At 39.9% G+C, this 15,641-nt stretch overlaps 1 protein-coding gene across 7 annotated transcripts in view; it reads left to right on the top strand.

The window, feature by feature from the left end:
- Nucleotides 1-12,908, top strand: part of LOC105354996 (CD209 antigen-like protein A) — a 45,071-nt gene extending 32,163 nt beyond the window's left edge. For 2 of the 7 annotated variants that reach the window (XM_023959700.2, XM_023959704.2), the window contains 6 exons: nucleotides 5,044-5,097; nucleotides 9,892-9,954; nucleotides 11,267-11,320; nucleotides 11,456-11,607; nucleotides 12,075-12,187; nucleotides 12,356-12,908. In XM_023959700.2, coding sequence (XP_023815468.1) covers nucleotides 5,044-5,097; nucleotides 9,892-9,954; nucleotides 11,267-11,320; nucleotides 11,456-11,607; nucleotides 12,075-12,187; nucleotides 12,356-12,491 — 572 coding nt within the window. In that variant the 3' untranslated portion in view covers nucleotides 12,492-12,908. The other 5 variants (XM_023959706.2, XM_023959703.2, XM_023959702.2 and 2 more) reach the window with 4 other exon arrangements.
- Nucleotides 12,909-15,641: the final 2,733 nt, after the last annotated feature.

Genomic DNA, 15,641 nt, shown 5'->3' with positions numbered 1-15,641 from the left:
TCAATAGAAAAATACTAAAATGAACTAACAAACTGACTAAGCTATACTGGCATCCCTGCCCTTAGACCCCCCTTCGCGGTAAGGAAAAACTCCCAAAAAAACCGGATTCCGGAAAAAACGAAGAAACCTCAGGGGTGCCCACATGAAGGAGGGATCCTCCCCCAGGACGGACAGGCGATTTACCAGAACTCTTAGAGAAGAATTAACTTATCTAAATCTACAACTACATATATAAAAGTCCAGCAGACGAGCTTCATCCAGCCGTGGTTGTGGGGACAGTCAAAGGCGCGAGTCGAGCCGGAGACAGGAACCACAGCCAGGTGTAGGAGCAGGAGCAGAGACGAGGTACTCGGTCAGGAACTGGAGCACGGATGAGCCAACTGGAGTCTGGAAGCACTCCCACTCCCCAGGAGGGGAGAGGAAAAGAGGGACAATACATGAATCGCACTGCACCAAACAGAGGCATGGAGAACTAAATGATGAATTATGATCAAGAATAGAGTAGAGGCAGGGTAGAAGTAAAAAAGGAAAGAGGACAGAACCCCAGTGCACCATAGTTACCCCAGCTTCAACTTCTAGCAGCCTTTTAAAAGAAATAGTTATTATTAAGTTTAATTTAAACAAACTAACATTAATTTAAATAATCTCTGAATACTAACTAGTCTGACAATAATCCTGTCCACAGAGGAATGTTTTCAGTCTAACTTTGAATGTTGAAACTGAGTCGGCCTCTCTTCCATGAGCTGGGAGTTTATTCCATAAGACAGGGGCTTGGTGGCTAAACGCTCTACCTCCAACCGTACTTTTACTAATTCTAGGAACCACAAGCAGTCCTGCATTTAGTGAGTGAAGTGTTCTGATTGGATGGTAAGGGACTATGAGGTCCTTAATATAGGACGGGGCCATTCCATGTAAGGCCTTATAGGTTAACAGGAGGATCTTGAACTTAATTCTAGAATCAACTGGGAGCCAATGGAGCGAAACTAACACAGGAGTGATGTGATCTCTTCTGCTGGTTCCAGCTAACAATCTAGCTGCTGCGTTCTGAACAAGCTGGAGACTTCTTAAGGAACTCTTAGGACACGCTGCTAACAAGGAGTTACAGTAATCCAGCCTCGACGTAACAAATGCATGGATGAGTTTTTCAGCATCACTCTTAGAAAGTATATTTCTGATCTTAGCAATATTCCGCAGGTGAAAAAAGGCAGTTCTACACGCCTGAGATATGTCAGCCTTAAATGATAAATCCTGGTCAAATAAAACCCCAAGGTTTCTAACTGTGGAATTGGGGGCTATACTTATGCCATCCAGGGAGACTATCTGAGCAGACAGAGCACCTCTGAGGTTTTTAGGACCAAGTATAATGACCTCAGTTTTTTCTGGGTTCAAGAGGAGGTAATTAATTGTCATCCAGGTCTTGATGTCACTGATGCAGGCGTTCAGTTTCTCTATCTGGTCATTCTGGTCAGGCTTCATGGATAAATACAACTGCGTATCATCGGCATAACAATGAAAATTAATGCTGTATTTCCTGATTATGTTTCCTAGGGGTAGCATATAAAGCGTAAACAGGATCGGTCCCAAGACTGAGCCCTGTGGGACTCCATAGTTGACTCGAGTGCACTGAGAGGAATGGCCATTTACATTAACGAACTGATACCTATCGGACAGATAGGATTTAAACCACTGGAGAGCAGATCCTCTGATCCCTATGTCCTGCTCTAATCTATGGAGTAAAATACCGTGGTCGATAGTGTCAAAGGCAGCACTGAGGTCCAACAGGACCAGAATAGAAAGTAGTCCCTTTTCTGAGGCCAATAACAAGTCATTAGAGACTCTAACTAGTGCAGTTTCCGTACTGTGGTGAGGTCTAAACCCCGACTGAAAGTCTTCAAAGTGGCTGTTGTCCTGTAGGTGGCAGTAAAGCTGCTTAACTACAACTCTTTCTAGGACTTTAGAAATAAAGGGCAGGTTTGATATCGGTCTATAGTTGGCCAAGATGCTAGGATCCAAACTGGGCTTTTTCAGAAGAGGTTTAACAACTGCATATTTAAAAGACTGTGGCACGTAACCCGTTTCCAGAGAGGCATTTATCATTGTTAATATGGAATCATTAATTAGGGGAAAAGTTTCTTTAAAAAGTCTAGTGGGAATTGGGTCTAACAGACACGTTGAGGATTTGGAGGACGTAATAATTGATGTTATTTCCGCTTGATCCACAGCAGTGAAGCAGTCTAATGTTACAGAGGTTTCTATGGATGCCTCCATTTCTACCACTTCAGCCTGTTCTGGGCTGATAGTAGGAATAACTTGATTTAACTTATGTCTATTATTTGAGATTTTACTATCGAAAAATGTAAGAAAATCATCAGAGCTGAGAGAAACAGGAACATGTGGTTCCACTGAGCTCTGACTGCGAGTTAATCTAGCAATAGTGCTAAAAAGAAATCTTGGATTGTTTCCATTCTCTGATATTAAGGTTGAATAGTACTGGCTTCTAGCTCTACGCAGAGCTTTTTTATAATTTAATAGGCTATGTTTCCAGATATCCAGAGACTGCTCTGAACCGGAGCGGCGCCATTCTCTTTCCAACTTACGGGTTTCTCGTTTAAGAGAACGAGTTTCAGCGTTAAACCACGGTGCTACTCGGTTTTGTCTGACGAACTTAGGTTTCAAGGGGGCAACAACATCGAGTGTACTCCTGAGGGCTTGTAAGGCATCATTAACAAAGTGGTCATTTATACTAGGACTGATGCTATGGGAGCTGGACTCAGAGTATTTTCTCAGAATATCACTAAGTACTGGCTGAACTGTGTGTTTAAACTCAGACACAGAACGGTCAGTTAAGGTTCTTCTAAGCTGTTTCTTATTCACTGGGGCAGAAGGATGTTCCAGTGTAAACTGGAAGGTAATCATAAAGTGATCAGAAATGATGGGGTTAAGAGGAAGGACACTCAGCTGGCTGATCTCTATACCATGGGTTAGAACAAGATCCAGGGTGTGCTTATGACAGTGAGTGGGTTCATTCACACTTTGGGTGAAACCAACATCATCTAATAAAGCTGCAAAAGCCTTTCCTAGACAGTCACTAGGGTCATCAACATGAATATTAAAATCCCCTAATATTATAATTTGATCAGAATCTAAGACAATAGTCGATAGGAAGTTGGAAAACTCAGTTAAAAATTCTGAATATGGGCCGGGGGGGCGATAAATAATTATGAGTAAAACAGGTTTTGGAGTTTTCCTGTTAGGGTGACTTAAAGACAATATGATGCTTTCAAATGAATTATAAGCATTTTTAACTTTAGGGCTGAGAAGTAAGCTAGACTGTGATATTACTGCCAAACCACCTCCTTTTCCTGAAATCCTGGATTTCTGATAGTTAGCATAAGTGGGGGGGGTTGCTTCATTCAATCTAACATAAGTTTCTGTTAATGCTAAAAGACTGAGGTTGTTATCAGTAATTAACTCGTTGACTAAGAGGGACTTGGAGGAAATGGATCGAATGTTTAATAAACCGCATTTAATGACATCATAATTCTGCTTGTGAGAACTGCTGTCTGTCACTTAAAGGTTTCTATGACACGCTCCTTTCATTTGTCTTTCAGCACATAAGCTAAAGCTCGGACCTGCTTGACTTTCCCTGCATGGGTTTTGCACCGGCACTAACCCTAAGGGAGGCTCAGAGGAGCGTTTTACACTGCTGCTCTGCGCCCGGGTCTCGTCTCTGGATTGTCAGGTTAACAGACTAAGGCTAGCAGAAATGTTTCTAGAAAGAAGAGCGGCACCGTCCCGAGTGGGATGGACGCCGTCTCTCCGCATGAGACCGGGCTTCCCCCAAAACGCGCTCCAGTTATCCACAAAACCAACGCCGTTTTCTGGGCACCATCTAGAAAGCCAGCGGTTAAATGATGAAAAGCGGCTGTACATTTCATCATTGACTAAGTTCGGCAGGGGACCAGAGAAAATTACAGTGTCGGACATCGTCTTAGCCAGTTTACACACCGAAGTTACGTTTAACTTAACCACCTCTGACTGTCTCCGTCGGGCATCATTACCGCCTGCGTGAATCACGACTCGACGGAACCTGGACTTACTCTGAGCTAACATCCTAAGGTTCCCCTCGATGTCACCAACTCTGGCCCCCGGATAACACCTGACTGTAGCCGCTGGGAGCTCCACGTTTCTAACTTCAGAAGAGCCTATAACCAGAGTTGAGTGTTCAGCGGGTGTGTCGCTGAGGGGGGAGAACCTATTACTAACGTGGAGTCTCGGGTGCTCTAAGTTTTTGCGTTTAGCACTATGTTTCCTCCCAACCGGTACAAACCCCTGTCTGTCTCCCGGCTGTTGGGAGGGCGCTGGGGTGCTAACTAAGGTAGCCCTGGTAGCGCGGCCCGCGCTACGAGTAACGACCTGGCTAGCCGGCTTAGCTTCCACTGTGCGGAGCCGCGCTTCTAACTGCTCCAGCCTGGCCTCCAAGTCTAACACAAGACTACACTTAACACACCTACCGCTATCTTCACTAAAGGAGGCAGGGTCATCACTAAACATATGGCACATGGGGCAGGAGAGAGGAGGAGAGGCGGAAGGAGTGGTGGTGGCCATGCTAGGTTTTAAGCTAAGGCTAGCGGTGTTTAGGTAAAGAGAAGTGGTTTATTTAGCAAAATGAGAAAAGTGAACAGCAAACGGTTTAACAGTGGTGAATTCGCTAATAAAAGGTACTAGATGTGAATATTAACCCAGATAACCCTTAGAGTAAGCAATAGTAGTAAGGCTAATGCCAAACAAGAGGACAGCAGTCACACACGACTAGAACTGGGAATAGCTCACCCGGAAATGACGTCACAGAAAGTCCCTGAAGTTCCACTCTTGGGAACTTCAGTTTAGGCAGATTGGGAATCAAACCTGCCTAAACTGCTCCACCTCTGCATCATGACCAACCCCCCCACTAAAGTGAAGATTGCTTGGTATCTGTTGAAGGCCATGCGATTGTTCATTTAAGGACAAATCAATAATGAATGGACTTCTACTGTCTTTCAGGCATCAACAAAACTCTTTTGGATGAAATAAAACAGCTGAAAAATCAGATTGAAGGTGAGAAAAGACTGAAAACTAATGGATGATATCAGTTTATTTGGATCATGTTTACCTTTGAACTGAACTGGAAAGTTTTAGGAGAAAATACAGATGAAACCAGAAAGTAAACCCTGCAGTACAGGGAGTGCAGAACTGTTAGGCAAGTTGTATTTTTGAGGATTAATTTTATTATTGAACAACAACCATGTTTTCAATGAATCCAAAAACTCATTAATATCAAAGCTGAAAAGTGTTGGAAGTAGTTTTTAGTTTTAGCTATTTTAGCAGGATATCTGTGTGTGCAGGTGACTATCACTGCATAATTATTAGGCAACTTAACAAAAAACAAATATATACCCATTTCAATTGTTTATTTCACCAGTGAAACCAATATAAAATCTTAACATTCACAATAAAATATACATTTCTGACATTCAAACAAAAACAAATCAGTGACCAATATAGCCACCTTTCTTTGCAAGGACACTCCAAAGCCTGCCATCCACGGATTCTGTCAGTGTTTAGATCTGTTCACCATCAACATTGCGTGCAGCAGCAACCACAGCCTCCCAGACACTGTTCAGAGAGGTGGACTGTTTTCCCTCCTTGTAAATCTCACATTTCATGATGGACCACAGGTTCTCTATGGGGTTCAGATCAGGTGAACAAGGAGGCCAAGTCATTAGTTTTTCTTCTTTTAGACCCCTTCTTGGCAGCCATGCTGTGGAGTACTTGGACGCGTGTGATGGAGCATTGTCCTGCATGAAAATCATGTTTTTCTTGAAGGATGCAGACTTCTTCCTGTACCACTGCTTGAAGAAGGTGTCTTCCAGAAACTGGCAGTAGGACTGGGAGTTGAGCTTGACTCCATCCTCAACCCAAAAAGGCCCCACAAGCTCATCTTTGATGATACCAGCCCAAACCAGTATTCCACCTCCACCTTGCTGGCGTCTGAGTCGGACTGGAGCTCTCTGCCCTTTACCGGTCCAGCCACGGGCCCATCCATCGGCCCCATCAAGACTCACTCTCATTACATCAGTCCAGAAAACCTTAAAAAAATTCAGTCTTGAGATATTTCTTTGCCCAGTCCTGACGTTTCTGCCTGTGTGTCTTGTTCAGTGGGGGTCGTTTTTCAGCCTTTCTTACTTTGGCCATGTCTCTGAGTATTGCACACCTTGTGCTTTTGGGCACTCCAAGGATGTTGCAGCTATGAAATATGGCAAAACTTGTGGCAAAAACTCGTAAATTTACAAGTTTTTATGTCATAAATTCACGATTTAAAATCTCGTACATTTACAAGAAAAAAGTCATAGATTAACGAGGAAAACACACCAAAGTTTTCCGTTTATTGGAGCCAAGCTAGAAGATGAAATACGTGGAGCCGTTTGTGAAGCTTTACTTCCAGATAGGTTTAATAAACAAAGAGATTCTGAACCTTTTGGCGACTCAGATTGTTTTTAGTGGAGCCGTCTTTCCGGGGTTCGGTGTCAGTAAAGCGGAGTGTCATCTGTAAAATAAGGAGCTCAGAGACACGTTTGGATGTAGAGGATCGCTGCAGCCGTTATTCTCCTTTTCATTCACAAACCCTGAAGTTCATTTGTCACCTTTTATCATGAACCTGTCATTCTGACAGCAATGCGGAAGTAAACAGTGTTACATACGCCTCTTCCTCCAGATAATACGTCCCGTGTCAGCATAAAACAATAAAGAGGAATGAAAATAGTCTGTTATATTAGCATTAGAACGTTGAAAATGCCAAAAAGTGTTCGTCTTCCTCAGATGGAAGCGTCACGCAAACGTAGAGACCAGGGGCCTCATTTATAAAACTTTGCATAGGATTTGCGTCAGAAGTGGCGTACGGATGAAACATAGGACGTGCGTACGCACAGAAATATTCGGATTTATAAAACCGTGCGCACGCACATCATACGCATCTTTCCCTTAATAAATCACAACCAATTCTAAATGCAGCGCAGCTTTTGCGGCTTCATGACACGCCCATAGTTGCCCATAAATAGTCCGTGAAACGCCCACAAATGAATATTCATTGATTGCGAAACCATGGCAAACACCGAGAGGAAATGAAAAAAAACGTAACTTCACTCAATGTGAAGTAGAATTTATCGTTGGCGAGGTGGAAAAGAGGAGAAAAGTGTTGTTTGGAGGGCACAGTGTGGGCATTACTAATGCCAAAAAGGCACGTGAGCGGCAAACGGTGGCAGACGCCGAAAATGCTGTAGCCTCACAACCTCAGACCGTGGCCGAAATAAAAAAGAAATGGTCGGACATCAAAGTCGAGGCAAAAAAACGTCTAGCGCTGCATCGCCAGAGTGTGTCTGCCACGGGTGGGGGGGACACCGGAGCTGAGCCCTCTTGATGACAGACAAGCGGCAAGAATTGGGGAATCCCTTAGTGGAGTGGTGACTGAGGCGGAGGGGGACACAGACGCGCCAGATGCACCGGATGACACACCCCCAAAAGCTCCAACAGGACGGCTCGAGGAAGTCGGAACCGGCTCATAAGCCACTCGTCCTCGTTTGCCAGCAAGTCTCCTTGCTGTCTAAAGATACGTTCACTCCGAATTCTTCCATTTGCCGCATCTTTTAAGAGCGCAAGATCAGCCATTGTGCGTCATTACGCATTGTGATGGGGCATTTTATTTCCATCCATTTAGTTACATCTGACAAGCTACAGATGTCGGTAATAATCCACGTGGAAATGGGAAATTGTTCCGCGCAAATGTCATTTCTTGTTGCTTTCTGAATGGTTGAGACATACGCCATACATTGTTTTATCAAGAATAAAACAAACTAAAGGCATATGCATGAATACCATAATTCTGTAGCTTATGAAGACATGTTTTAATATGAAAACAACTTTCCCCAGTGGACAATTAATGCATCTCTCTCTATCTATCCATCTATGTATCTAATTGCACATATATCTGCTCCGCCAGACGGACACATTATAAACGCGGCTAATCAGTTTTGTACATTATTTCGTTCTGTTAACTATATTATTTATGAGGATGAATTGCACAACATGCCAATATTGTAGAACATATTTCACTTTTCTTTTTGCAAATAAGTGTTCATTTGAAATCTGTTGTCATTTTCATTAGATTTTTTTGTTTTGTTTGTTTCACTGCTGATCGATCAAACGGGTGTTCGTGTAGGCTGTTAATTGTCAGACTTGCTTTGTGAAGTCTTCATGTTATTTCTGAGAGGCAGTATTGTCATTTTCACTTTCACGTGTTTCTTCCATCTGCCGACGGTGTCGCCGTTTCTCATTTCACCCGTTTTTGTGCGTACGCCTGGGTCAGAGCTTGCGTGAAGGACCGCACATTTTCCCGTCAAGTTTGCTTTTTATAAATCTCAACTACTGCGTAGAGAGTGGCGTACGCCTTCTTTTGTGCGTACGCAACATTTATAAATGAGGCCCCTGGTCTGTACAGTGATCCCTCGCTATAACGCGGTTTACTTTTCACGGTTACGCTACTTCACGGATTTGCATCCTGCATTGTGTTCTGCATTCTGATTGGCTAAAAGTCACTCCCCTTCTTCTCTACCTGTGCGTCAATAACGTTGCAGTTTAATATGTACACGTACGTAAAACAGCTCGCCACATTTACAACACGTACGTGCAAATCATCTTGCAATTTGGAGTTTCTCTAAAACCCATAGAAAAAAGAGCCACAACAACTGCCAATCACTATGTTCTTCTCCTGAACAAACACAGCTGCACCGCGGGCTTCAAAAGAAGAAAACACTGCAGAGTGGAGTACGCACTTTTTTCTCCCCCCCCCTCCCCCACACACACACACACAATATCGGGCTGCAGAGATCCTGCAAACCAATTAATAAATCATAAAACAAATGAGCTTCCAGACATTTGGAACATATCAATAAACGTTCAGCTCACCTGTTCCATTCAGTTTAGTCGTCTGCTCTGCTGCTGTGTGGCGTTCACCTGCTGCTCTGTATGCTCACTTCCACTTTAATCTAGTATAATGACACGTTTTTTTCTCGTAAATTTACGGTTTAAAATTTCGTAATTTTTCTTTTTTTTGGTGGCCCTAAAACTCCGTCGTACCGAATAGTTTGAAACTGGATTCTTTTTTTCCGCTGGTAGGAAAAAAAAAGTCCTCATTTGCTGCGGCTAACGCTAATGCTAATGCTGCGGTTATGTCATCTTGTTGCGGTAATGTTGTTGTGCTTCGGGGAATGCCATTGCGTTGTTTCTTTTGTATGAAGTGTGAGTCCTGTTGGCCACCGTATTTTTAGGATACTGCATCAAGCAAATAATGTAAAACTGTATTTTTAAAAAGTTTTTTGTCTGCTCTGTTTTATAATGCGATCAAAAGAAATTTATCTAATAAAAAACAAAAACGGACTTCTATATTTTTTACTCTGACAGCAGAACATTGAAGTTTCCTCCAAAATAAAAGTCTGTTCATAAACAGCCTCCTGATGCAGCAGATTTACTTGCAGTCATCATTATAATGCAGTTCTGAAAATGAAGAACTTTGCTTCTGAACAGGAATTGTTCTGTACTGCTGTGCAGGAGAAGATGAGAACGCCTTTGAAACCTAATAATAAACAGTTCTGATAACAGATTTAATCATCATTTTATTTAGTCATCTGATGTGAGATGAAATCTAACACCTTAACATCATAGTTTATTGAAAAACTTCAATCTAGCAGCTCAGACCTTTATTTTCTAATTTCTTGATGTTTATCCTCAAAGCACAATGTAAACTTGAATTTAATTCACTTTTGTACATTTATTTCACCAAATAATGCAATTTTCCAGACATGGTGGTCTACATTAACAATCTGCAGATGGAAGTTAAGAAGCTAAAGAATCACTTTGAAGGTGAGAAACATTAAAAACACCTAAACCATCTTTATTTTTCTCTACAGAACATTTATTAATCTTTTTTTATTTCACACAAACTGGGTTAAACATGTCTATGAGGAAATATAGAGTTAGTTCATCTTAAAGGGATCCATTTACTCACTGTCCTCTGGATAATCCGTCTATGAAAAGCAGACTAACTTTTTTAATATTAATTATCATTTTCCTGTCACTGTTTGTCTTTGTGTCTGAACAAAGTCTTTGACTGTATTCTTGCATTAATTGCATTGATGCTTTGAAAATCTGTTTCTCCATATCTGCTCCAACAGTAACAGTTCTAGAAAGTGGTCATCACCAAATGGAACCATTCTTTTTGATTCTTTGTCTGCATATGTGGGTGAAGGTTCTCATTCATCCATTGTCTAGAAGTTGAGTCGTAGCAACTGGACTTATTTATCTCCAGCAGGCTCTAGATTCAGTTTCTCACTGGTTGAACTGATGCTCCTCTTAGATGCACCAAGATAAAAGTCTGTAGCATCTACCTTTTTGACCACATTGGATTTAGATCAGCAGTTTGATTTGGTCTATTTACTTTTATTTGCTGTAAAAATCAGCATCAATGACCTGAAAATGATTAACTTACAAACTGGTGAACAGAGTAAAGGAAACTCAAAGGAAACTTATTAATAACAGTATAACTGAGTTTTTTGTAGTATCTTTTTTTCAGAGAACGTCTGGGAGCATCGATGCCACCATAGATGTTTTTTAGAGCCCTGACTAACCTTTCTGTCAAAATAATGCTGGTTTCACATTTATTATCTACTTTACTATTTGATCAGAAAGAATATTATCATTCCAATATTTACTTTAGACTTTCTGTCTGTAGTCAAAGCACAACTGGAAAAATATCAGATTTTTGTTTTTAAAGGAGCTGAAGAACAAACTAAGATGAGAATCTTAGAGAACCATCAACACCACAATACTGAACCCTTTTCCTTCATTTCAACTCTTGTTTTGAACCTTTTTCCCTGCATAGATCCTCCTGAATGGACTACAGTTAAAGTTAGCTGATTTCCAGCATGTGGTGGAATTTATCCAGACTACTTAAGGTTGATATCCATGACAGCAAAACATGAGGCTCAGTGTTTTGCCAAAGGACACTTGAACACATGTGCAGGCAGATTGGGAATCAAACCTGCCTAAACTGCTCCCCCTCTGCATCATGACCAACCCCCCCACTAAAGTGAAGATTGCTTGGTATCTGTTGAAGGCCATGTGATTGTTCATTTAAGTACAAATCAATAAGAAATGGACTTCTACTGTCTTTCAGGCATCAACAAAACTCTTTTGGATGAAATAAAACAGCTGAAAAATCAGATTGAAGGTGAGAAAAGACTGAAAACTAATGGATGATATCAGTTTGTTTGGATCATGTTTACCTTTGAACTGAACTGGAAAGTTTTAGTAGAAAATACAGATGAAACCAGAAAGTAAACCCTGCAGGATTTTTGTATCTCAGTCTTTGAAGGTCAATGGTGTCCTGAAGGATGGAAGAGATTTGGAAGGAGCTGCTACTATAAATCTACTGAGGAGAGAAATTGGTTTGACAGCAGGGATTTCTGTCAGTTTGTAGGATCTGATCTGGTGGTGGTGAACAGCAAAGAGGAACAGGTGGGTGTGTTCACACTAGTTCCTTCCAGCTTCTTGTGTCTTGGATTCTCCACCTGTATGTGTGCTGCTGTTGTCTGGATGCTGATGGATTCCAGCTGAAATTCTCCTCAACAACTCAGATTTCATGTTTGTCTTTCAGCAACATTTCAAAGAAACGTTGTGATGGAACACAGAAACTCTTTTTCCCACTTCTAATGTCTTCAATTCCAAATAGGCTAAACTGGGATTCAGTAGAAATGGACTGTTGGCCCTGAAGACAAAACAAGAAGCAAAAACTAAATGAACAGAAATCTGCATCAAAGAAAGTCAGATTTTGTTCCTCAGATGAACTTTCTCTCAGTTTTTAGGACAATTATCCAGAACAGAAGAATCCTAAAGACCAGACATTTTTTTACTGGACATTTAGTGTGAAAGGAAACCAAGATGGAGAGAATGTATTAAGAAAGAACATTTTCTTTGGTTTATAGGAGTTTGTTTCTACATTGAATCAGAAAGAAGAATCCTGGATCGGTCTGTTTGCTGGATGGTCAGTCCAGAAATATGAATGGAAATGGGTTGATGGATCACCACTGACAGAAACGTAAGACTTTGTTTCTTTTCCAACGTTACTAAATTCATTCTTTCTGACTGAGCCTGATTGTAAATGTGTGAAATCCTTTAAAAATACAGAAAATGTTTGTAACATCATAATTCAGACCAGTTTATGAACTGAATTTAGACCAGAGGTAAACAGAATGTTTTATCACAGGTTCTGGGATGAGAGGATTTCAAAAGATCCGGACTACAACAATGCAGTGTCCTTAAGTGCTGACGGGAAATGGACACGACAGGACCAATGGAACAACTACAAAAACTGGATCTGTGAGAAAAACCTAAAATTCTGAATCTTTCTGTTTCTGATCTGTGCATTGATTTAACTGTTTAGTAATGTAACTACAAAAATGTTTTATTTTTTTTTATTTCTTTGTGTTTACTTCTCCAAAATAGTGATTAAAGGAAGGTTGTATTTTAGTTTCTGGTGAATTGTTCAGAGAAATGAAGGTGTCATCTATCAACAACTTCATCACATTTAAATATCAGTTAAAAATGACTCAGATAAACAGGAAACTGTAATAAATGACATGAAAACGAGCTAACTTAGAGCAGCAGTTCAGACTCAGGTTTGGTCTGTAGCAAATAACAAACAGCTTCCACAAAGTCAACTGAAAAGTTACATCTAGAAAGGGAAGTCAATGTTTGGAACATTTTTCTGTATTTTCTCATGATTTTGATGGAATATTAAAAGAATTTATGATGGAAAAGTGTCTTTTGTCGGAATATATTCCTGGTTCTGTTTTGGGTCTCTGTATTATTTTTGAAAAATGTATTTAATTACTGATTTGTCTTTGACACAGCTGCTTATTTTTAATTATTAATATTTGTAAAACTACATATATCAGAGGTTGCATGCATGTCCAATCCAAGTTAAAGTTTCTATTTTCAAGCTGGGGTTCTCTCCCAGAGGCCTGGGAGCTTGAGGGTCCTGCACAGCATCTTAGCTGTTCCTAGCACTGCCTTTTCTGGACTGACAAGAAATAAATAAACAAAAAATGTCCTAAACTAAACGTATTAAAACACCCAAGTGCATCCTCACACAATTCACATTTATCTTCAGAAATCTTTAGCCTCAGAAAGGAGGAAGACAGAGTGAAGACACACAGGACATTCACTGTCCAGACTGTTTCAACCTCTGGTCCAGTGGACCCAAACAGCCTGGAGGGAATATGAATGTGTAGGGGGGGGGGGGGGGGGGGGGGGGGTACAGCAGGGGGGGTCAAACTCCAGGCCTGGAGGTACGGCAACGGAACTCCTGCTGGTTTTTCAGAAATGCTGTCTCATCTGGTGCTAAAAAGCCTAAATTTGATATCTTATGTTGCTTTAGTGGTCTAGTATAATAATAATAATAATAATAATAATAATAATAATAATAATAATAATAATAATAAAGCTCTCTACCCCCACCTGGTGGTGACTTATAGGGAATGTTTTCCCACGTTGCCATAAATGTCATCTTGGTCCAACTCCTCAAAGATCAACCCACCTTCACAGATCTGAACCAGTAGTGGGTTGTGTGTGTTGCTAAACTCCAACAGACTAAACTCCAAGCAGCTTTTATTTGTTCCAGTTCTTTTTTTTAACGTGTCCAACAGCTGAGCAGACAGATGAGAGCTGAAGCCTCTGGAGTTGGACAGATTCTACTGTTACAACTAGATGCTGGAGGATCATCATCATCACTGTCTGGTCTACAACTGTAGTTGTGTTGAGAATAGAATAGATCTTACAAACATGTAAAAACACCAAAAATAGTAAAAATAGCAATAGACTTAAAAGATTAATAGATAAAAATAAAAGAGAATAATTTAAAATCAGTGGGTGAAAATAAAAAATTATAAAAGATTTCTTCAGTCTTTCTATGAAGCGCTGCTCCACAGAAAGACTGAAGAAATATTTTGTTCCTGGTGCCATCAGGCAATACAATTCTCTGGCAGGGCATCTTAAAAGTAATTGTATGTAATTTTTTATTTTATTTATTTATTTCATTTTTAATTTATTTTTGTTTTACCCACTGATTTTAAATGATTCTTTTTATCTTTTTTTTAATCTATTAATCTTTTTAGTCTATTGCTATTTGTATTGTTTTTACATGTTTGTGGAGACCATCCAGCAGACGGACCCATCCAGGATTCTCCATTCTGGTTCAGCTTTATGGGAAAAAATCCTATTTGGAAGAAAGAAAAAAAGGTTTACTTTAGTTTATTTAGCATAAGTGAGTTTATTCACTGATGACAAACTAGTTTTACATTGAAAACATTTCTACAAGCCCTAAAGTCTTGAATTAAAAATGTTCTTTATGATGTTTTTGTTTAATTCTAGACACTTTTCAGCCTGATTGGTTCTTTGAGTCCTTTACATTTGATCAAACTGCCTCTACTAACAGATAACTGGTTTATTTTTAATTGAGGCATGCTGTTTTTTTTGAAAGAGTGAAAAAGAAGCAAACATTTAACGTGTCTTTGCATGTGATTCAGGGCTTTCTGCAGAGCTCCTCCTTTGACTCTTCATCCTCCTGATGGCTTCAAATCTCCTCTGGGGAGTTTCTGCTTCACTTCTGCTAAACAGTTGAAGTCAAAAATCAGAGCTTTGTTCCAAGATCATCTGCTTTCTGTTCCATCAGCTGCTCTTTATTGGCCTCATTTAACATCTAACATTGAATGGAGAAAAGTCTGGTCTTTACCACAAACTTTCTTCTAAACAAAGTCAAAGAAATCTGATTCCAACTAAGACTCAGATTTGATCCAGCAAAGCATCACTGATCTACATTTAAAGTTGACTTCAACAGCAGTTGGACTTTTTCAAACATGCTCTCATTTATTCTGGTCTGTGAATTCACTTACAAATTACGGAAAAACATCCAGAAATTCATCACTGACTCTATTTTTGATGATTGTTTATACTTTATTATGAAAACATAATATTTGGTTTTCATAGTTTTGAACAGAAAGATCGTGATGCTTTCTTTATTATAAATATGATCTTATTCATGGATAAATTCCATATTTAAAATAAATTTGCTAATAAAAAACATGAATTCTTTACTGAAATTGAACTGCAGCAATATTTAAAATACTTTCTGCTTGAAGAAATACAAAGGCTCAAAAAACGATGAACATCTGTAAATCTTTTGGATTAGTGACTTAAAGTTACTCTCACATTTCTATTTTTTCTCTTCTCTTTAAATGTTTTTCCTTCTTTGATTCCTTTATTTGGGTGTAACTGAACACCAGTTGGTTTACAAAATTATATTACTTGTAATTTTGCTCTTAATAGATTTTCAAAACAACGTTTTGTATTCAGAGTTGTTTTATTCTATTGTTACATTTTTATAAATATTGTATTTTTGTGTTGTATTCTGCAAATGTTCAATGAAAAAGTCCAGAATCAATTCAGTTTAAACTGATCCTGATCTGAATCCAAACACCTTGAACTACAACCGG

Source organism: Oryzias latipes, chromosome 11 (genome assembly GCF_053564925.1).
Source record: "Oryzias latipes strain Hd-rR chromosome 11, Olatipes_Hd-rR_3.1".
Classification (NCBI taxonomy): domain Eukaryota; kingdom Metazoa; phylum Chordata; class Actinopteri; order Beloniformes; family Adrianichthyidae; genus Oryzias; species Oryzias latipes.
The sequence above is the reverse complement of the archived record's forward strand: the minus strand, read 5'-3'. Positions and strand labels throughout refer to the sequence as shown.